Source organism: Acomys minous (genome assembly GCF_964271855.1).
Source record: "Acomys minous genome assembly, chromosome: 12".
Taxonomy (NCBI): Eukaryota; Metazoa; Chordata; class Mammalia; order Rodentia; family Muridae; genus Acomys; species Acomys minous.
This window is the reverse complement of record NC_140493.1, coordinates 39,339,020-39,362,428: the sequence shown is the minus strand read 5'-3', so window position 1 is coordinate 39,362,428 and position 23,409 is coordinate 39,339,020. Positions and strand designations below refer to the sequence as shown.

Genomic DNA, 23,409 nt, shown 5'->3' with positions numbered 1-23,409 from the left:
GGAAAGGGGGGGGGGGGGGGAGAGGGAACACAAACACTCTGCTTCCGTCTGGACTCTTATTTGTATATTTGTCAGAAAGAGAAGTGTGCTAATCCATGAAAATACTGAAGTGACGACTCTCAAAGCAGATGCTTCCTTTTCACCAAGTCCTGCCACTCTTGTCCCAGCCTTAGAAATGCCTTAGAAATCTTTGTATCTAATTCTTTCAAGCCAATTTTTATTGGCAAGCATAATTTATATAATACAGGATGAAGGGCAAAATTAAAAGTACTGGTTTGTAGGGGGGAAAATAAAGCATAATTATAGTGCTGTGGGCAAAGCAATGTTTTGGAAAACAGAGGCTGGGGTAGACACAAATGAAGTTTAGCCAAATGGTTGACTAGGGCTGAAAAAGTGACGTGTTTTTTTCCTTTTTGTTTTTGTTTTGGTTTTTGGTTTTTGGTTTTTTGAGACAGAGTTTCTCTGTGTAGCCTTGGCTGCCCTGGCCTTGCTTTGTAGACCAGGCTGGCCTCAAAATCGTAGCAATCTACCTGCCTCTGCCTCCTTGAGTGCTGGGATTAAAGGCATGCACCACCACTTCTGGCTTGTATTTTTCCTTTTATATGTTTGTATTCAAAGAGAAGAAGGCATACGAGCAGTTAACCATTTATCAAGAGGAAGGGCTTGGCATGAGGTCTGGGCAAGGGTTTTGGAAAAGTTCAGGTTTGCAAATTTGACAGAGAAAACTCTGCCAAGCAAACTTGCCTTTAATAGGAGTTAATGTAATAATTGGCCTGGGAGTTTTAACCAAAAAAGTAGAGGCTTTGAAGTGCTGGAAACAAAAAGAAAATCCCATGGCAGTTTTATTAGCTCATATGATCAACAGCAGATGATAAACGACAAATAGGTCTAGGGCGTTCTGCGGCCACATAAAGTACTCAATGTTGCAAACAATTGAAAGTTCAGCCCAACAGCCTGGGGTATAAGAGAGCAGTAAAAACTGTCAAGTCACAGACACTTCTGAAGAAACAGGAGGCCTGAGGCACTGCAGGTCCAAGATTATTAGAGCTAAAGGGATCATCAGTATTCTAAACCTAGGCTTCGGGAGCTAGGGGAACTGAGGCCCCCACTCCCCAGGATGCCATTTGGATCTGATGTTCGCTCATACGGTGTTCCTTCTATGCCTCATCCATTCTGCTCACAACCGCCCTACATCCTCCTTCTGTGACCCACCTTCCCACTAGTACCTGTCCTGCCTCCCAAAGGACTCGGGACCACCAAGACTGGCAGCCATTTGGAATCCCAGTGAGGCTGGTACCAAGTAACACCCCCCGCCCCTGGAGTCTCCCATTTGTTTGCTATGCTCCCTACAGTATCTCCCCCAGAAATGTGATGAGGAAAATAATCCCTGTTCCCAGAGCATCATCTTCCCTGTGCACTTCTGCACCTGGCCGCAGGAAACACCACAAGGGCGGTTTGGGCTGGATTAGTTGCCAAGGTCTACAAGCTTCATCCTGCCTTCAAGGGTGTAGATCTAGGCGAGGGGTCTTGAGATCGTCAAAATGAGAAAAGGCTTGACTGTAAGCTTAGAGGATCGCGGAAGTCCCTTCCAAAGCTCGCGGTTAACTGCAAGTGCATGCTAACGGAATAGGGGCAGCTTTAAAAAAAACATTCCCTGGAAGCTGGGCATGGTGGCACATACCTTTCTAATCCTAGCACTTGGAAGCAATCTAAGAGGCAAGGGAAGGCCAGGAGGGCTGAGGGCATCGTGCACAGATAGGCAAGATGTGGGTTGGGTACCAGAGAGTATACTGAAATGGAATGATCTAACGTCACGCCCAGGCCACCCATCCAGGGCACTAGCACTTTTGGAAGGGAGTGAGTCCCTCAGTTGAAGCAAACAAAACACAAGAATCCAGAATGCCCACACCATTTGTGGGCAGCAGTAATTGGACATATGGGTTATTGAAAGGAAGGAAGGAAGGAAGGAAAGAAAGAAAGAAAGAGGCCGTGAGGTATAGAGCGATGTCTCAGAGGTTCTAAGCACTGGCTGCTTTTGCAAAGGACCTTGGTTCCTAGCGCCCATATGGCAGCTCGCAGCCATCTGTAACTCCAGTTCCGGGGGATTCAACATCCTCCTGTGACCGCTACAGGCACAAGGCATGGACATTGCGCATTTGCATAATGCAGACAAGCACTCATACATATAAAATAAAAGTGAATCTTAAAAAGACATGAAGTTGGGAGAATACAGGAGAACTAGAGGCAATAAATGGTATGGATAGTATCATATTTCACTGTAAACATATATGAAATTCTCAATAAGGAAAAATACAGCCCAGCAGTGGTGGTTCACACCTTTAAACCCAGCACTCAGGAGGCAGAGGCAGGCAGATCTCTGAGTTGGAGGCCAGGATGGTCTACAGAACAAGTTCCAGAACAGCCAAAGAGAGACCAAGTCTCTCTGCAATGTGTGTGTGTGTGTGTGTGTGTGTGTGTGTGTGTGTGTGTGTGTCATTAGAGAGTGTTTTAGAATAGAAGCTTGCAAACAGAGGGAAATCCTGCTGGCAGCTGGCAGCCAAGCCACTCCAGGCTATTCTCTGGGAGACTCTGTCATGGCTCCTGCTTCTACATGTTGGACAAGGAGCATCACATCACTGCTTTGGGAACCCAGCTGTTGATCAGCCAGCTTAAGAATGGAGGGCCAGGGCATTCTGGGAGCTCGTTCCCTGGGAAACGGCTCTTCTCTGCTTATCGTCTGGCCTTCTCTCTGTAGCCTGCCTTCAAAGGCCTCACCTTCACCGACCTGCCTGTGTGCTTGCAACTGAATATCATGCAGAGGCTGAGTGACGGGCGGGACTTGGTCAGCCTGGGCCAGGCGGCCCCCGACCTGCATGTGCTCAGCGAGGACCGGCTGCTGTGGAAGAGGCTCTGCCATTACCACTTCTCAGAGCGGCAGGTTGGTGATGCCCAGTGGCCTCCTTCTACCAACTGTAGAGACCAAGACCGCAGCTGGTCAGTTTGTGTATTCAAATCAGTGAAATGACTCTCAGGGTGAGGCGACTGGCCCTACACTTGAATTGGGCCTGCAGACACCCTTATAAACATGTTCTTCCCCCATCACGCTGCCTCGGGGTTGTTTTGCCAATTTCTTCATATATGTGCATTAGTTCAAAAGGTTCTTTTCACGAAACCACTGATATTTAGATGTAAACTAAAGCCATAGTGTTAATAACCGTATCTTTGTAGAAATAACCATTCAGGTCCGCAGCAAAGAAAAGACCACAGTGGCTTGTGGGAAGGACCAGCCAGAGGCACTATAGAGACAGTCACTAGGAAAGCATAGCCATCCATTTCTTTGAAAAGCTGGTTAAACAGTACTGAGGAAGTGGGGGAGACCTAAGAATGTGCTGCCTTACAACTGGACAGTTTTCTTCATTGAGTATTTTAGGGTCCATGTGAAAGTGGGGGTGGGGGTGGGGGTGGGGAAGAGTGGGAGCAGATCTTGTCCAAACCACAGAACTCAAGCTATCCTCTTGGTGAACTCCCCTTTTCTCCGTTTGATTTTCAGATCCGCAAGCGATTGATCTTGTCTGACAAGGGACAGCTGGATTGGAAGAAGATGTATTTTAAGCTTGTACGGTGTTACCCGAGGAGAGAACAATACGGGGACACCTTGCAGCTTTGCAAACACTGCCACATTCTCTCCTGGAAGGTACGAGCGAGTGAGTCTGTGCTGGCTAGTGTCACATCAAACTTGACACAAGCTAGAGTCGTTTTGGAAGAGGGAGCCTCAGTTTAGAAAATGTCCTCACCTGATTGGCTTGTGGGCAAATCTACGTGGCACTGTCTTGATTGGTGATTAATGTAGGAGGGCCTGGCTGACCGGGGGCAGTGCCTCTCCTGGGCTGGTGGTCCTGGGTGCTCTGGCAAAGCAAGCTGTGAGGAGCAAGCCAGTAAGCAGCATCCCGCCATGGCCTCTGCTTTCGTCCCTGCCTCCAGGTTCCTGCCTGGAGCTCCTGCCCTGATTTCCCTGAGCCAGGCCCTAAGAGCCAACAGTGCCAGCAACATAAGGCTGTATCTTCCCTGTTCTTTCCTATCTCAGCCCGAGAGAGAGAGAGACTTTGCTTTCTCAATTCTTGGACAGGGAAGAAAAATCAAAGGGCTCCACTTCCCTCACCCCTTATATTGATCTGTCACTGAAACCCATTCGCCACATAGTCGGTCTTTGTGTGCACGGGTACACGTATAGGTAAACACTAATTCTTTAGCCTCCCAGGGCTGTGGAATTCTTTTTGAGTGGGAGGAGGATAATGTGTGAATGTGTTGTTTGTGTATGCACACATACGTGCAGGTGCCCATATGAGCATGCGTGTGGAGGCCAGAGGTCACAGTCTCCCGTTTTCCTCAATAGCTCTCCACCTTTGTTTTTTAAAGAGTGAACCTGGAGAGCTGGAAAGATGGCTCAGTGGTTAAGGGCACTGGCTGCTCTTCCAAAGGATCCTGGTACCCACATGGCAGCTCACAACTGTCTGTAACTTCAGTTCCAGGGGATCTGACACTGACACCCTCATACACACAGAGACACACAGGCATGCAGGCAAAATACCAGTATACATAAAAATTAACAAATAAAAAAAAATTTAAAATTACATTTAGAGGGCTGAAGAGATGGCTAAGCAGTTAAGAGCACTGGTTACTCTTGCAGAGGACTTGGGTTCAATTCCCAACACTCACATAGCAGCTCAGACCTGTCTATAACCCCAGTTCCAGAGGATCTGACACCCTCACACAGACATACATGGGGCAAAACACCAATGCACATGAAATTTTAAAAAAAAATTTTTTTAACTTTTTAAAAATTACATTTGGGTGGGGGGTGGGGGGGGAGGTGACTCTTGAGTCACCAGTTTGGCTAGACTGGCTAACCAAAGAGCTCCAGAGATCTGTCTCTCCCCTACCCCAGTGCTAGGCCTTCAAGCTGCATGCCTCCATGCCCAGCTTTTACGTGGGTACTGGGAATCCAAACTCAGATCCTCAAGGTGGCACACCAGTCATTTTACTCATTGACTCCCTTCCCTGGCCCATTAATTCAATGACATTCTTTTTGCTTTTAAGATGTATTGGTGTTTTTAATCACGTACACGCATGCATGTTTGTGTGTGGCTATGTGCATCTGAGATTGGTGCCTACAGAGGCTGAAAGAGGGTGGAGCCAAAGTTACAAGTGTTTGTGAGGCACTTGACCCAAGTACAAGACCAGAACCTGGTCCTCTGCAAGAGCAGCCTATGCTCTTAACCACTGAGCCATTTCTCCAGCCCCTGCGGTGGCATTCTTGACAGGGAACTGTTACCGATGGTGCTGTGCTTTGTAGCACTCGGCTCTAACCATCACGCTCTTTCCAGGGCACTGACCATCCGTGCACAGCCAACAACCCCGAGAGTTGCTCCATCTCACTTTCACCCCAGGACTTTATCAATTTGTTCAAGTTCTGAATCCCAGCGCTTGACGACACTTCCCAAGGCCCCTGCTGCCTGGATGGCTGGGGGTTCAGACACTTCATTTGTAAATAGTGTACATTTTAAGCATTGGCTTGAAACTGCTGGGAGAAGTCGCCGAGAAGACGGGAAGAGAGGCAGTTGCCAATGGGAATTTACAAATGTGAACTTCACGTTAGAACTGGTACGGAAAAGCAGAAATACTGTAAATAGACTTTTCCCCCCCCCCTAACAATTTGCAAGCAAGACTATGAGGACAAGAACTGTATGTCCGCCACGAAAATGGAGTCCTCTTGATGTCCATAGAAACTTCCTAGTTCCCTGGGAAGAAAAAGGCAAAACTCGAATAAAAGAAAGGACACGCTGTTTACAATGTGAAAATGTTGCTATGGCAAAATAAGGAAGAAGGAGAACGCATGCTACCATTGAAAAGTCCCTGGGCTTTGGGGTTGGATTCGGGCTTTGTTTCCAGCAGGCAGGGAAGCCCACCCACGTGAAACCTGCGCAGGCGTGAGTCCTTGTCCTACGAAGATGCCACACAATGGTCTACCTCTAAAAGCATAGACTGTCTGGCAGCATACGTTATCCAGCGGGCAGTGTCTGTGTTTCATGTAAGCTCTTTCAGCTGCAAAGTGCTCTAAGCTGGGAAGGCTTTTAGAAGACACCCCTGTTGGTTGTGACTTCCTCCTCCCTCTTTCCGTCCCAGTACCTGCGCCCTCCCCCCCCCACCCCCTTTCATGTTGTAGCTCATGTAGGGAGCCAGGAGGCTAGCTGAAAAACACCCCACACCCTCCCCGCCTCCCACAGAAGTCATGAAGAGAGAATCAGATACCTGTGTAGGCGCCAGACTTCTGACTTAACTCTTCCCTTTTCTTACCTAACTTCTGGGCTTGTCTGTGCTTCCTTGGGGTCTTCATGGGTAAATGGCTGTCTGTGAACCCTAGTGGAGCTAAACCAGGGCTTGAGAAACACGCTTTTTCACACCAGCCAGTTCAGCAGTCTGCCAGCTGCTGCTTCCCCTCGGTGGGGTAAAGAGCTGGGGCACTGTCTGTTCTTTTTGTTTTTGGTTTTTGTTTTTTGTTTTTGTTTTTGTTTTGAGACAGGGTTTCTCTGTGTAGCCTTGGCTGTCCTGGACTCGCTTTGTAGACCAGGGTGGCCTCGAACTCACAGCGATCCGCCTGCCTCTGCCTGTTTTTCGGGTGCAACATCAAACTGGAGGCGTCCTAAAGTGGAACTGTTCACAAGCGTGATTTAAAAGGAAGCCTGGAGGTCCCAACCAGATAGAGAGATGCATTCATTTTTAACTTGTTTCAGGACTGAGTTGAAACAAAGAGTTAAAAAAGCAAAGGATCCTAGGGGGGGTGGGGGGGTCTTGCAAGGCAGAGATATGAGCACTGTAGAAGAAAGGTGATCTCAGGGCTTAAAGAGTCAATTCCTGGGGTGGGAGAAATGTTTTTATTTTTTACTTTTTATAGATTTTGCTTTTCTACAATGTGTATATATATATATATTTGCAGTTGTACTTGCTTGGTTTTGTTTTTTTCAAATCTCCAAATAAAATTGCCACTTTATGCATGCCCTTGGCAAATAAGCAGAAATAGGAATTTGTCCCACATAAATGTTAAGGTATGGGTATAACATGAAACCTTGGCACTTGGGTTGGTCGTAGGAGGAGAAGAAAGATGGCGGAGTGTGCACAGGAACAAGGGGAGAGACAGTGAACTCCTCTTTCTTCAGCCATAGATGGACTCCTTGGGTCCCTGACTTGCAGTATCCGTGCTTACACAACAAGTTTCCTATATTTGCTGCTTCAGCGCCCTCCCCTGAGGGGAAAATTAAATTGAATCTAAAGGTTCATAATGAGAAAAGGGAAATGTAAAAGAACAATATTTCTTTTATATAAAAAGTTGAAAGTATAAATTGAACTTTGGAGACTATTAATGTTGTAACAGCTTAGAGTTTTCTGTTTGGTTTTGGTCTTTTGACTCTTCATCCCAGAATCAATTTTATATTAAGAATGTAGGACCTTGACTATGATGGGGGGGGCGGGGAGGCCACTTTTCCCATAGTTTTCAGATTCTCTACGATATCTCACCTTTCGTAAAGATGCCAGTGGAGCTGGGTCTGCCAGTGCCCTGGAAAGCTCTGGAAACAGTGGTTCGGAGTAGCACTGTTAAGGTTAGGGGGTCCTGGCCTTTCACACGTTCTCAGCTCTGCAGTGTTGTCCAGAGATGAAAAGCAATTGGGACCTTGGGGTTTACTGGTCCAGCAACTTTTCCTACTTCAGGCTGCCAGCATAAAAACTGGTGAGCCAGTATTACAGAACAGATGAGCAGTGCACAAAGCCATACATCACACATACCCCAGGCAACAGCCTGCCTCTGTGTAAACTGACCCTCCCCCTGAGCAGTGAGGGCATGGCTGTTTTGAAATGTTTAGTAGGTGTCTGCAGATTCTCCATGACCCTCGGTGTCATTGGATATAGTATGTGACACAACTGAAGAATTGTTTTAAGGATGAAAACGAAGAAAGGAACATGTGTGGGTCACTTTCATTGGTTAAGTAGAAAACAGGAAGGATGTGGCAGGTGGAGAGGGAATGGGAGAGGAGGAGAAATGGTGGCTCCTTGATGTGGGGGGAGGAGGCGGCAATGGAGAAAGTAGAGCAGGCAAGATATCCATATTAGGATATCCATAGCCAGAGCCTCGCTTAAAACAAATACTGAGAGTTAAAAAGAAAAGCACTTGCTCTTAGGACAGTAATAGTCTATAGGATTCCTCTTGGCAAACACACCCAGGACTCCCAGACCTCATAACACGAAAACTAAGACTCCCTGACCCAGAACTGCTGGTACAAAAGCAAGAAGGGTGTGGCTGTAGCAATTGCTGGAATAATGGGACTGTTTTCTCCCTACTATACCAACCGTCCCCTCCTTTGCACCTCTGGAGTCACGCCTGTTCTGAAGTGATGCAGATTTTAAGAGTAGGAAAAAGAGTTCTGTCCGAGCCATACGAGCAAACCCAGGGAAATAGTCACCCAAACCTTTATGAGCAATCAGCAGAGAGTCTCAGGAAAGGAAGGACCACCCCTTAGGGCAACATTAAAGTGTAAGGATGCTCCTTTTATAGCAAGAGCCAGTAAAAGAACAAAAAAGAAATAAACCCAATGACACTGTCAACTAGACTGTGTCATTACTCACAACCGTTGCTTTGTATAGTAACCGAGGTGTGTCAGTTGAATGGCAGAAAGGAACAGACTTTACAAGGAGGGGTCTCCAGTTCGTCCTGAGAGAGGCCGTTTAGTGGAGATCCATTTCAGATGGAAGTGGTTTAGTGGAGGCTTTTTTTTTTTTTTTAAGGGACAAGGCTTCCACCACAAAAGCTTTCAACAGAAGAGCCGATCTGCTTGTGACCATGAAGCCAGCTGGGGGTGGCTCAGCCTTGTGGCCTCACAAACCCTTCCATGCAAGGCATTTGCTATTGACATGGGCTTCTTATTTCTATTGTTTGATACGGAAGAGAAAAGGCTGGGAAGTTGATTTGTCTAAGCAATTGGCATGACTTACAGAGAGAGAGAGAGATCATCACAGGAGATGTCTAACGGTGGATAGTGCTCAGCATTTAATTAACATGATGTTGATTATCAAATGTGCACCTGAGTTTGTTTGGTTTTTTTTTTCTGCCTGGCTGTAGGGCAGTAACATCTTGCTACGCAAGCACTCTAAATTTTAATGTGTGAATTTTTTACTGTAATTTTATGTGTGCATTTTTTAACTTAACTCTGTCATTTTCTATGTTGACATCTGTTGTTGGTTTTTTTTTTTTTTAATCTGTTTCCAACTATCTGAATCTGTGAACCATCTCTTCTGACTGGATGCTGGCCTTGAAACCTATTAGTACTCAAACAGACTCAGAAACACCCTGAACCTCTGGGCAAATGCAGGGGTGTTACTCTTGATATATCGTGGGTCCTCTATGGCTTCAACAGACAAGGTCGTAATTACTCTAAATTCTATGGTTTCTGTAAATGTTTTCTTCTTGGCTTTGAGGGGAGGAAAGAGGGATGGAGGGAGGGAGGGAGAACATCTTTATGGTTTTCCAAAACTCCCATCCCAGAGACTTTAGACCAAGAAGTGTTGTTAGAGAGGGTGGAGTCTTGACACTGGTTGGGGGGGAGGGGCAGTTGGCTTCCTCTGTATTCTCTGAGAACAGCAACAGGGCTGAACAGAAACCTGGCGCTTCCTGGTGCCAGAGCTCTGAGCCCACCTCCCACCCAAGCACCTTGTGGACATCTGTAGATTCATGACACCCAGTGTGATTCTTGCCCCAGATCCTCACTGTGGGAGGCATGGGAGACCATCCCATGATGGCCATCTGCCACAAAACCTTTTAAGTCCAAATCTTCCTGGAGGAGTTAAGGGGGGGGTCCCTTTTCACTTTCCCACCTTCTCATTTTGCTGTGAGCATTCTGGTGAGCACAACCTGCTTACTAGGGAGTAACCAGCAAGCCAGGCACATAGTGCACACTTAAAATCTTTGCACAGGCAAGAGGGCTGGATTTCTAGCCTGGGCCACATAGCAAGGCCTTGTTTCAAAAACAGCAGGAAGCAAATATCACATTTTAACAAATTCATCTTTCCCTTGGACACTTCTGTAACTCCCTTATAAGAATAGATGCAGGGTCCTGGTGAGATGGCTCAGTCGACAAAGTGCCTGCTGTGCCAGCTGAGGGACTGAAATAATATTCCAGAACCCACGTAAAAGCCAGGCGTGAACTTCGGCGCAGGGGGAGTTCCTTGGCTAGCCTGGTACCCAGGTTCAGTGAGAGACCCTGCCTCAAAAAATAAAATAAAAGTGGATAGAGATCCAGGAAGATACCCACTATCTACCCTGACCTCCAAACGCATATGCACACAATTCCTCACATGTACACGTGTGCACGTGTGCATACACATACAAAAGATGTGTTGACCCAGCTCCTGCTGGTACCCAAGTAGGTCTTTCTTCTCCTCTGAAATGGAAAGGCACATTTGAGCCATCCATCCTCTTTCCTTGCTCCTCTCTTACCAGTGGGGCCCCACTACAAGATCTAGTGATGTTCACTCTGTTCAATCTTAGTTGCAGTAAGCAGAATTTATCCCCTTAAGGGCAAGGCATGGTGATGGCCATGATTTTTGTCTGCTAGGCCTTTTTCAAAGTGTCCCTGAATTCAGCAAGTAAGGCTTCTTGAGAAAGCTCACTAAACTTAGTCTGTCTCCATTTGGCTGGAAATGGAGGCTGCATCCAAACTCCACATTTCTGGATGCTCCGTATGCTTCGACATTGCCGAGTATGACTCTGTCTTTGAGTATAGACACATTTGTTAACTGTGCACGAGGCTGTTTAACAGATGGCTCTGAGCCCTGCTCCATACTTGGGAGCCTTTGGTGCCATCTTTATACTACCAAATGCCAATCACCCTGGATAAAGAGAGTGTATATTATAGTCCATGTCTAAGCTTAGAAGCTTTTAAGTGTATATTTTAAAGGAAAATATTAGAGTGGGTTGAGCGTTTAACTAAATGTATAAGGTCAGACAGATTACAAACAAAGATGATTGTTTAATACTGAGTAATCTGAATCCTGTATAACTTATTTGCACCCCTTTCTTGCATGATGAGCTGACATTTTTATAGTTGTTTATACAAGACAGTGGCATATTTTTGTAAACATTTTTTTGACACTGAATTGCAATAAATGTTTTTCCAACAATACACCCTGGTGTATTTTTGGTGCGTGTTGATTCAGTTTAGCTTTTTAGTGTGATGAATATGTTGGTCTTTTGAGACTTCGATTTCTACTCCCAGAAATTTGTTAGCATGATTATAAGAGTTCCTGGGAATACACAAGAAAAATAAGCTGTGGCTGAATACCAACCAGAATCCAAACTACATTATTCTGTTTGAGTGGGATATTTCCATATAGTGTTGACTGCACTGTAGAATGACGAGGGTGAAATGAATTCTGAAGTCATTATGGTTTGTTCACTAACGAACACACAACAGTTACTGTTTGCTAGGTCTGTGCAAAGCACTGAGACCAGCATGATGAACCAGACAGAAATGGCCTCTGCCTTGATGGATTTCAGATTCTAACCAGAAAGGCAACCCCCACCCCACCCTACCCCACCCCCCAAAAAACCAGCAAGCAGTAGCAGTAGCTTGTCATGGGTGTTATGAATGGAACAGTAAAGCGCTGTCTGAGGCCAAGCAAAGGCTTTTCTGAGGCGGGGTGCTGAGCTGTCACCTAGCCTCAAAAGAAAGAGGGTTAAAATGTTTCAGAAATGTTAAAAATGTTTCTGGGTTGGCATCACAGACCCAGCTCTGCCCTGCAATGCGGCCTGTGACACCTCAGTATAACTCTCTCTGTTGCTGTCTCTTAAGATGGCAACACAAGAAAACAGTTCTCACCTCAAACGGGAGGAGAGACCATCCTGGACCAAATATGGTGACCATGGCCCAGGAACACAGATTTAGTTTACTCCAAATTCCCTGTTTCAACGTGGCAGGGGTCTCGTGAAGTTTTTATAATGATAGAACAAAGACCTCAGGTAGTGGGTTACAGCAAAGTGGGGGAGGAAATCCCTGTGACAGGCTTCAAACGCTGTCTGCCGGCGTTCTTAGTTTTGGGATTGACAGGTGCTGGAAGAGTCCACTCCTACATTCCAAAGGACTTACCTAATCGTCATAAGGATGTTAGGTCCCATACAGAGACGGGTAGTAAATGGTCATTACAGAAGCTAAAGATAGCTTTTCACATGGCTGGGAACTTGCAGCACTCTAACCTCCCCACGTCCGGGAGGTTCTAATCAGTCTGCCTTCGTGGTCAATGCTTCTCTCCAGGAACTGTCATCCACAGGGCCTAGTTCTCGCAATTGAGAAATACACTTTCCTCAGTGTTGTGGGCAAATATCTGAGCAGAGCAGTTCAAGGTAAGAAGGGTATATTTCGTCTGACACTTTAAGAAGGGATACAAGTACATCGCACCAGGAAAGGCTTACAGACATAAGCCTGAGGCAGCTGGGAAGCAGCAGGTAGGAAGCCGGCCAGACTTTACATTTAAGGCCAGCCCTTAGTGACGCATTTTCTCTACCAAGGGTCCACCACCTCCCGAAGGCTTCACAAGTGTACAAAACACCGCCACTGGCTGCGGACGCAAGAGTTCAAACACACGAGCCTACAGGGGACACTCCACATTCAAGCCACAGTAAGGCTTAATGAAATAAGACTCTATGTAGAGTTCCTGGACAGTGGCAATAAGAAGAATTAAAGGGATGTTAGCAATTGTTATTGTCCACTGAGCGACAAGAGTTTAAGAACTGAGTCAGGAACTCTTGTTCACTTGTCTGTGCCTTGCTTAGGCTCCCTCCCTGTGGACACTTTCCTGATGTGTGAACTCTGAAATGCATTCCCGTCCTGCCACTAATTCTCCTTCAAAAAAAAAAATGACATAAAGGAGCTGGAGAGATGGCTCAGAGGTTAAGAGCACTGGCTGCTCTCCCAAAGGTCGCGAGTTCAATTCCCAGCAACCACATGGTGGCTCAAAATCATCTATAATGAGATGTGGTGCCCTCTTCTGGCATGTAGGCATACACACAGGCAGAACACTGCATATATAGTAAATAAATAACGCTTTAATGACATAAAAAATACAATCAGAAGTGCAGTTGGGGGGGGGGGAGTTAGAGCAGCTCATCAGTTAAAGCATTTGCTGAGCAAGATATCTGGGCTTCAGATTCCCCAGAACCCATGTGACGGCCAAGTGGGCTCGAAGGTTCACCTGTAATTCTAGCCTCAGAAGGTGGAGACAGAACACATCGATAAGCTCTGGGCATAATTAAGACAATGGATTCAGTGAATTCTTGATCTAAGTACAGATACAGGGAGAAGGAGGAACAGGATCAGGAGAGGTATTTAAGGACTAAAATGTTTTTCTTTAATATATCTATCAGCCAATAAGATGGCTCAGCAGGTAGGAGGTTCTTGGGGCCAAGCCCAACAACCCAAGTTCAAGGCCTGGAATTCACATGGTAGGAGAAAAACTAACTCCTATAAGTTATCCATGCATTAGAGGAATTTTTTTTTTTAATTTTAAGGGTCATTTGTGTGTGTGTGTTTATTTTTATATACACAGACAGAGACAGCCCACAGCTTGTCTCTCTCAGTGGCTGACTCACACAGCCTCCTAGAAAGAGAAGGATGAGGAAAGTCTCAAGGAGCACAGGGGACAGGAGGAGAAAGGCAGAGGGAGGATGGAATCTAGTGGCTCCAAGAGGCACTCAGCCAGCTGCCGCATCCTGAGGAATCATACTTGGCTGATGCCAATGAGCGTGACAACAGCGTCATTCCCCGCCCACATGAAAGTCTGTGTGGCTCCTGCACTTCCCCAACTTGCCTTTGGTTGTTTCAGTGATACTTCACTAAGCTGCCTTGACTTCGGTTCAGAATTACTCTACACAGCCCCCCCCCTCCCTTCCAAGAGGCAACAGAGCATCAAAAGCACAGACTGTAGAGCCAGCCAGCCCCTCCCTCTAGTGGCAGTGGACAGTGTGCTAACCTTCAATGCTCCTCAGCTCTCACCTGGGTCTCCAATGGCATTTGTTGAGAAGAGTGACCGAGTTGACACATTCTGAGTGATAAGATCCATCCGTGTGGGTATCAACTTGGAGTATATTTTACCGAAGCACCAATTATTAATCACTGGGTCACTTTGCATTTTCTGCTTAGGCTTATAAGCCTGAAAAAGACAAAGGAAAACAGGCAGCCCATGGCCCACACAGTGCTAGTCTCTGCATATTGTTGAAGCCAATAGTATCAACCATTTCACCTGAAAACATGTTTTAAGCTTAAACCAAATTTATGTCTCAGGACTTAGGAAGTTGCCAGGTTTTACCTAAAGGTCATCAGGGCAAACAACAAGATTCAAAACAGCCATTTGATCTAGTTGGGAGCCCATACTTTTTTTTTTTAATCATCTTTTCAAATTTATAGTCCAAATTGAGACCTCCCGGCACATTGCTCCCAATTTTTTTCTCAACATCATGTATCTGCTGGGTATACCAGGCTAAGACTATCAAGTCAAAACAAAACAAACAAGCAAAACACAACAAAAAAACACAGCAAGAAAGTCATGTTACATAGCACTGAGATGAGGAGGCAGGACGGGAACACTAAGCCAGGAGAATTGTGAGTTTGATGCCAACTTGGCAAGATCCTATCTCAGAGAAAACAAACTTGGTCATCGTGGTCCACAATTCCAGCACTTAGGCAGCTGAAGCAGGAGAATTACAGCCAACTTCAAACCTAGCCTGGGCTACATATGAGACCTGATATAAAAAAAAAAATCAAACAAAGAAACAAGAAGATAGCAAAGTCATATATGAGAGTCCAGTGTACTAGGGTGAAGCTAAGTGTGTATAAAGCAATATTTATAGTAGTCTACAGCCTAATGGGGAGAAATAAAATATCACATTTTCACTCATATTCAGAAGCTAAAATGAAGTGTGTGTGTGTGTGTGTGTGTGTGTGTGTGTGTGTGTGTGTGTGTGTAAAACAGAAGGAGAACTATGGAGTAAAGGGGTAACTGAAAGAATGAAATACACACACACACACACACACACACACACACACACACAGTTTGTATATATAAAAGTCATAACCAGACCTACTATTTGTATGGTAACTAAAAAATATAAAAAACCAATAATCTGCAATCAGGTATGCACATGGTGTAGTGTAGACACAACGACATTTAACATGTTTATTGAATTATCTTATGCACTTGTGTCATTATGCACAACATGGAGTGAAAGTAGCATGTACTTACAGGACGGGTGGGAAGGCGGGAAGGAGAAAAGCACCCAGCCAGGCATGGTGCATGCCTTTAATCCCAGCACTGGGAAGGCAGAGGCCATCGGATCTCTGTGAATTCAAGAACAGCTTGGTCTACATAATGAACTCCAGGACAGCCACGCTACAAGGAGAAGGAACAGAGGAGGAGGAGGAAGAGGAGGGGAGAGAGGGATGGAGACAAGCAAGTAGGCACCTGAGACAGTAAGTTGAAAAGTCAATACTGCAGTAGTTCACCACTTTTGTCCTGGGTGGTGAGGTGCTGGCCTAGGCATGGTTAATGACTGGTCTTCTAGATTCTGCTAACTAGGTTGTTTCTGGGTCACACTGTTTAAACGGAGAAAGCTGAGGCACGGGGGACGCACACACCTCACTCAGAAGCACACAGCAGAAGGGGGATTCATTTAAACTGAGGCTGCATGAGCCCAAGCCCCACACGCCTGTGGCCTGGAAGGGCAAAGAATGACCAGTCTTGCTGGGCCCTCCTGGGAAATGCAAAGACGCAACCACTTTTTCCAAAGCAGAGACTGATAAAACATTATCCCAAAATAACTCACAACTCAGCAATCTGGCTCTGGACTTTAAAAACATTTCCATGAATTTCTGATCCAAATTCAAATTGGAAAGGGCGTGACTTCATTCTGGAGTCCTGAGCCTGTGCTGTGTGTGACGAGCCCCCGCCCCCAGCCCCAGCCCCATCCTGGTACACTGAGTTTCCAAGTCTTCCATCTTATACTTCTCAGATCAAGGGCTGCCCTTCATCCAGGCTGCTGTTTGGTGCTGGATGTCACGCCCTTCAAAGGTGAATTTCTGGTCCTCAGAGTGAGACTTGGATCGCACCGTGCTTGGCCATATAGTCTTTACGTAACCACCCCAACCCTGAAAGAATGCTAGTCTGTAGCTGTTCTCTTGTGGGCCTGTGGCTGGAGAGGAAAACGTGGACAACAGCCCCATCTGCCTGTGAAACGGAAATGCTCTCTGAAGAGAAACCAACACCCCTAGGGGAGCCGCACAAAGCATCTGAGCATATTAAATCATCAGGATCAGGCTGCCCTGGCTAGAACATGGCTGTGCTGTGGCATCCCCTCTGTATCTAGTTGTATCATTTCCTTATTTATAATATTCAATAGCTTAAATGAGTGAAATCTTGGTACATTTTCATCCTTTCCTTCTCCCCTTTCCCCCTCTCCATCACCCCCATCTTTTACTCCTTTTTTTTTTTTTTTCAGTGCTAAAGATCAAGTCCAGGGCTTTGCACATCCTAAGCAATTGCTCTATCTGAGACACACTTCCCAAGATGTATTTTCACTTTTATCTATACTCAATTTTTAGAATATGTATCATAATATTTGTAATTCGCCAGTGAGGATGCCCGTTGGTCATCACCACGTATATTTCTCTGAACCCATTGTATAACCCAGGATCATCTCAAAATCTTTCAGTCACATCTTCAAAGTCAGTCTTGCCGGCTACGTTAACATACCCACCCGAAGGAGTGAGGAGGACAAGGAGGTCTGGGAGAACTAACGGCACTGCCTGCTATAGATGCCGTTGATAACGGCCTTGGCTTACTGCATCCTTTCTTGCTCCTCCGAGCTCTGTCTGTACCTTTCACTGCTCCATTTGTGAACCTCTCTTCAAACCATCCGGCTGGAGTCCTGGTTTCCTTCCAGACATCAGACTGTACTCTGAGCTGCATCTCCAGCTTCAGGAGGTCCCACACGAATACCCTGGTCTTGCCAATCCCTGCAGACAACAAGCCTTTCTTATGGTCTTGGCATCCAAATTGCCATGGCAAAGGACCCAGTATGAGGAATAAGGCCCAGAATCCACTCATCCCGCTATGCTTCTGCCATGCTCACTCTCTTTCACGTTGAATTTATCAAGTTCTTCTCCTCCTGCAGCCTTTCTTCCTAGGTTCCTTATCTCTGCTAAACGTCACCTATTCAATGGTGCCCTTCCTCAACTACATTGTGCAAGGCAGGCCCTGGACACACACCTGTGACTCAAACTTAGTATTTTATATCTTTTTTTTAATATTTATTTATTTATTTACTTATTATTATGTATACAGTGCCCTGGCTGCATGTACACCTGCACACCAGAAGAGGACATTATATCACATTATAGATGGTTGTGAGCCACCATGTGGTTGCTGGGAATTGAACTCAGGACCTTTGGAGGAGCAGTCCTTAACCTCTGAGCCATCTCTCCAGCCCCCAGTATTTTATATCTTAACCCTTCTATAGTGCTGCATAACACAATGTGTAACTATTTGAGTGGGTGGTTGTTTGGTTGTTGTTGGTTTTTTTTTTCTTTTTTAATGGATTCTCTACTGCCCTGCTAGTTCCTTAAGCAAAAGGGGTGTGTCTCAACAATTTTTGGGTGACCCTTACAAAGCATTTGTTATATACACTGTGCAGTTATGGCTTAGAACGTTAGGATCAATAGTTGATATGGCCAACACAGTAGCCTTTATTTTAGTGTGAGCCAATTCCCATTGTTTATGAACTCTCTGTCCTAACCAGCTGTGGCCATCACTGTATCTCTGCCATACTGCATGCAATACTTTTGAGTATAAATCCACTTCAATAGCTATTTAGGAATGCCAAGCCCACATCTCTTTCACAGGATGAAGATGAAAATCATCTCAATGCCAAAGCATAATTTCATTTATATATATAAGTATTAACTGGAATTGTGGTGTTTATTGCGGACTAAGCACTCCGATCAATTTACTACAAGCACCCCCTCATTTACTCCTCACAGGAGCCCTATAATAATAGGGTACACTGTCCTACTTTGCTTCTCTGTTGCTATGATAAACACCATGACCAACATCAACTTGAGGAAGAAAGGGTTTATTTCAGCTTACAACTCCCAGGTCATGGCCCAACAGTGAGGGAACTCCGGCGGGAACCTTGAGGTAGGAACTAAAACCGTGACTGTGGAAGAATGCTGCTAACTGGCTTGCTTTCCATGCCTTGCTCGACTTGCTTTCCTATGTAACCCAGGCCTATCTGTCTAAGGGGGGCACCACCCACAGTGTGCTGGGCTCACAAACATCAAGCCTTAAGGAAATGCCCTGCAGACATGCCACAGGACAATCTGATGGAGGCCATTCCCTCAACCCAAGTTCTCTCTGCCCAGATGACCACAGTCTGTGCCAAGTGGACAAACAATGCCTAGGACACCTTATCATCTCTGGTGGTTAATTTTGATTATCGGCGGGATTGTGAGGTGCCTAGATCTGTCTGTAGGAGTCTCTCCAGAAACCATTAGATCTTGAAGACACTGACCTGATGGAGGAATCCCTCCTTTGATGGAGTCATAATAAGATGCTGTTATTAGGTTGTGATGAAAGGTGAGAGGTGGGGACTAGCTGGAGGAACTAGCTCACTGGGAGTGTGCTCTGGGAGAGCAGATACTGCCCTGACCTCTTCCTGCCTTCCCCCGTCTCTGCTTCCTGTCTACTATGGCATGAATTAACCTTGTCCTCCCTGCCATGGTGGACTGATACCCCTAAAACAGAGCTGAGAAGTTCCTCTCTCAAAAATTAATAGGCCGGCTAAGAACACAGATTCCAGAATCATAATGATTTAAGTGTACACGCTAAGGCTACTTACCCTTGCAAACTCCTTAACCTTAGTTTCCCTTTCTTCAGCAGGAAATCTGCATTATAGTGGTAACCAGATCTTACGACTGTTCCAAGTGTTAAATGAGTGTCCTAGTTAGCATTAACTGTTACTTGACACAGCTTAGAACCATCTGGGTTGAGTAAATGGTTCTAACAGGTTGTTCTGTGGGCATCTCTGTGATGGACTGTCTTGGTTGTAAATTGATGTAGTAGGCACAGCCCACTGTGAGCAGCACCATTCCCTAGACAGGCCTAGGAGGACCTGTGCTATATAAGGGAGCTGGCTAAGTGTGGGTCAGTGAGTGGGCAAGCAAGCAGTGTTCCTCCATGGTTTCTGCTTCAAGGTCCCTCGTGACAGTGATGGGCTGTGACCTCGACGTGTAAGCCAAACAAGCCCTTTCTGCTCCTCTGTTGTTTTTTGTCAGTGTTTCATCACAGCAACATAAAGCAAATGACAATGTTGGACTAATGCAATATCAGTCCAATGCCTGGCACATAGAAAGCATCCCTGTAATGTTAGTTACCTTGTTTTAAATTGCTCTTCGAGGGCCTTCTGAGGGGCTTGCAGCATCATACTATGTCCAGAACAGAGAATGAGTCACCATGATTCTGTGAAGTCATCCTTGGCATGCAGAAGAAGCCAGCAACCATGTTCCTGCAAGCGGCTGTGTTCAGTTTATGGTCTAAGCACCATAAAGTCATGTTTTCATTTCCTTTTCCAAAATAGCTATCTGTGTTCCCTGAGAGAGGCCCTGAATTGCTATAGTTCCTTAAATGTCACAAAATTCTCTGGAGAGAAGGAATGCTTTTCTTAATGTAGGTCTAGCTTTGAGAGGAAAAACATGAGGTTAAGTTCCCTAAAGCTATGACCAATGTAACTCATTTCCTGTTTTGCTCAACTGTCTAGACACAGATCTCATAGCATTAGGTTAAAGGGGGCAGGTTAAATATGAATGTGGCCACAGAAGAAGATTGCAGGTTTCTACCTTTGTCCAATGACTCCCTTGAAGCAGGATTTTTTTTTGCCTTCATTGCCACTTTTTCCATTAAGCCCTCTTCACCCCTCCCCCATCTTGTTTGTTTGTTTGTTTGTTTTTCAACACAGGGTTTCAGACAGCCCTGCCTGTCCTGGAACTCTGTAGAACAGGCTGGCCTCAAATTTAAGAAATTAGCCAGCCTCTGCCTCCCAACACCACCACCTGGCTTGAAGCTGTATTTCAATGCAGGAATAAAGAACATCTTTTTCAGCCAGGAGTGGTGGCACACAACTGAAATCCCAGCACTCAGGAAGACAAAGGCAGGCAGATGTCTGTGAGTTCGAGACCAGGGCAGCCAAGGCTACACAGAGATACCCTGTCTTGAAAACAACAACAACAACAACAAAAACAAACAAAAGAACCAGTACATCTTCTCCCCCAAGAATATCTGCCCCTTGATAATGTTAGTGCAGTTTCCCCCTAGGTTTTATTTGGTTTTGTTGGGGGGGAAAGGAGGGCAGAGGTTGTTTTTGATACAGGGTCTCACTATGTAGCTCTATCTGTCTTGGAACGCACTCTGTAGACCAGGCAGGCCAGAACTCAGAGATCCATTCCCTCTGCCTCCTGTCTGCTGGAATTAAAGGCGTGCACTACTACTACACCTGGCCTTTCCCTAGATTTTAAAAGTTGCTTCCAAACATAGCTTACAGCAGCTTTTCTTAGGGAGAAATATAGAAATATTTCAGGTTTTTAACACAGACTTTAGCCCCAAATAAGTTGGTGTTTACTAGTGAATGCATACAGACTGGATATGTTGACTATTTAAGAATGTAGTACTTACCAATTGAGAATTTCATACTTGCACAGAATGTATTCTGACCATATTCACACCCTAGCCTTTCCCAGGCCCCACCCCGCCTCTGCCCCACCGCATTTACTTTTTGCTCTTCTCCTATTATCCACTACATAAAAGTATCGGAAAATTATGGTTTTAAATACATAATTTTTCTTGAAAACACATATTTGGTTCTTGGTTTGTTTGAGACAGGAGCTTACAAAGCAGCCATGACTGGCCTAGAACTTTCTGTGTAGACTATGCTGGCCTCAAACTCAGACACCCCACCCCCACCCCTACTTCTGCCTCCCAAATGCTGGGATTAAAGGCATGCGCGCGCACACACACACACATACGCACACAAATCAATCTTTAAAAAGGAAGGAGAGGAACACATTGGAGATACTGGGAGACAGCTGACCACACACCATGATGCTGCAGCCATATTAAACTTCCTGGACAGATAGGATAGGAAGGATGCCTACAATGCCTTTGTTATCGGTGAAGTTTCATGATATCTCATGTTGCTTTCAGCTTGCTGGGGGGGGTGGAGGGGGTGGATACAAAGGGATTTTTACTAAGAGCAAGAGAGTTCTTCCCTGCCAAAAGCAGGATATCTATTCCCCAGGGTCCTCGTCCCTGGGCTGGATGCTCCCCCTTGTGTGCCAAAAGAGTAAAATGCACTCCTCAAGATGGATTTCAAATACCTGCTTCACCGTGAGAAAGCAAGGCTCACAGACTTTCAGGGATGATCGAAGTGCCACCCCTATGCCAGACACTGGAGGAGGGTCGAGAGTTACCAGCTCTCCCAGGCCACAGAGTAAGGTCCTGGTCCCAACAAGAGTCACACTCTTTAGTATATCCACTCCCGACCCCTAACTAGCAGTATTGCTCCCACTTAACCTCCATGATGTGAAAACCTAAGCCTCGCCTCAGTCTGGGTTGAAGGGAAGTCATGGCTGCGGGTGGGGGCTCTGTCTTAGTCTTGCCTGTGACGGGCATGATCTCGGGACTGAGCTCTGGGATGCATTCCTATGTTGTAGCACCAGCGTCTGTGCCTCTGAGGTGGGACTGTGACTGGACCTAGATTAAAGGGTTACTTGAGAGGACCAGCCTCTTTCGATGCAGAAATTCTCAAAGCACAGCCGGGTTCAAACCATACTCTACACTAACTGCTCTGGGAGAGTTACCAATGTCTATTTCCTCATCCAAAAAAAAAAATAGAAGTAACAATCTCTACGCCCTATTCCCAGCTTAGTCCCAGCACTTGGGAGGCAGAGGCAGGCTGTTCTCTGAGTTCAAGGCCAGCCTGGTCTACAAAGTGAGTTCCAGGACTGCCAGGGCTACACAGAGAAACCCAGTCTTGAAAAAACAAACAAAAAACAATTCCTGCCGGTCTGGAGATGGGGTCATCCAGGTACTGAAGTATACAAGTGTGAAACCAGAAGGAATGACATTTACCCAGGAAGGTGGGTTTGCAGGATCCCAGTCCGGGTGGTGAATGCCTGGAGGGAGAAAGTCTCCTCTAACACAGCTCTTCCAGGGATACAGCTTCTCTTTATTGGGGGTGGGGTGGGGTGGGGTGGCGGGGGATAGGAGCTATATACAGCTTGAGGAAGTGGGTAGGGCTTTTCACGTGAGTGAATGTCAGTGGCTGGGGCAAGGTGCTGAGGATGCTTCGCTGGCACGGAGAGGAATTCCAGGTGCTAAGCTACATGACTATCTCAAGAATTGGAAAGATGAGGGCGGGGCACAAGACCATGGGTGCCAGGCAGGCAGGCACAGCACATGGAGGAAGCGGTTCTTGCTCCTGCTGGTCTCAAGATTGAGAATTTCAGGGTCTGGGCATGTCTGTCTCAACCTCAACCTCACTCTACCTCCAGGCCAGTCTCCTAGTGCTAGGATTAAAGGCATGCACCACCACTGCCCTCTAGAGAATGTTTGGTGGGGCTAAAAACAAACTTCCTATAGCCTGGGCCTCCTGGTAATAGGAGCCCGGTAAGAAAGAGTCTTTACTTTAGAAGTAGAGTGTGAAGGCTTTCATGGGACATCCTATTGGGACTCTAGATAAGAGAAGCATGGGAGAATAGCAAAGTAGAAGGATCCAGAGGGTCCTAGAAACCTACAAGTAGAACATTATGATAGGCAGATTTGGGCCCAGGGGTCCCGCTCAAACCAAGGCACCAGTCAAGGACAATACAGGTGGTAAACTTTAAACCCCTACCCAGATCTAGCCAATGGACAGAACATTCTCCACAGTTGAGAGAGTGGGGTATGACTTTCACACGAACTCTGGTGCCTCATATTTGACCATGTCCCCTGGAGGGGGAGACCTGGTGGCACTCAGAGGAAGGACAGCAGGTTACCAAGAAGAGACTTGATACCCTATGAGCATATACAGGGGGAGGTAATCCCTCTCAGGAACAGTCATAGGGGAGGGAAATAAGGGGAAAAGGGAAGGGAGAGAGGAATGGGAGGTTACAAGGGATGGGATAACCATTGAGATGTAACAAGAATAAATTAATAAAAATTAAAAAAAAAAAAAAAGAAGTGGAGCATGGTGGCTTGTGCCTCTACGCCCAGCTCTCAGGAGGCTAA

General features: G+C 46.0%; 1 protein-coding gene and 1 long non-coding RNA gene across 2 annotated transcripts in view; one reads left to right on the top strand and one right to left on the bottom strand.

Annotated features, from left to right (window-relative positions):
• FBXO32 (F-box protein 32) overlaps positions 1-11,228 on the top strand; it is a 39,921-nt gene extending 28,693 nt beyond the window's left edge. The window contains exons 7-9 of the mRNA XM_084751004.1: positions 2,756-2,938; positions 3,551-3,694; positions 5,385-11,228. Coding sequence (XP_084607130.1) covers positions 2,756-2,938; positions 3,551-3,694; positions 5,385-5,474 — 417 coding nt within the window. The 3' untranslated portion in view covers positions 5,475-11,228. The remainder of the gene's footprint in view (positions 1-2,755; positions 2,939-3,550; positions 3,695-5,384) is intronic.
• Positions 11,229-16,515: 5,287 nt separating this feature from the next.
• LOC311579947 lies at positions 16,516-20,719 on the bottom strand. The gene is made up of 2 exons (XR_014773300.1): positions 19,524-20,719; positions 16,516-17,108 (listed from the first exon to the last, which is right to left on the bottom strand). It is a non-coding gene; the product is annotated as an uncharacterized lncRNA (long non-coding RNA).
• Between the last annotated feature and the right edge of the window lie 2,690 nt (positions 20,720-23,409).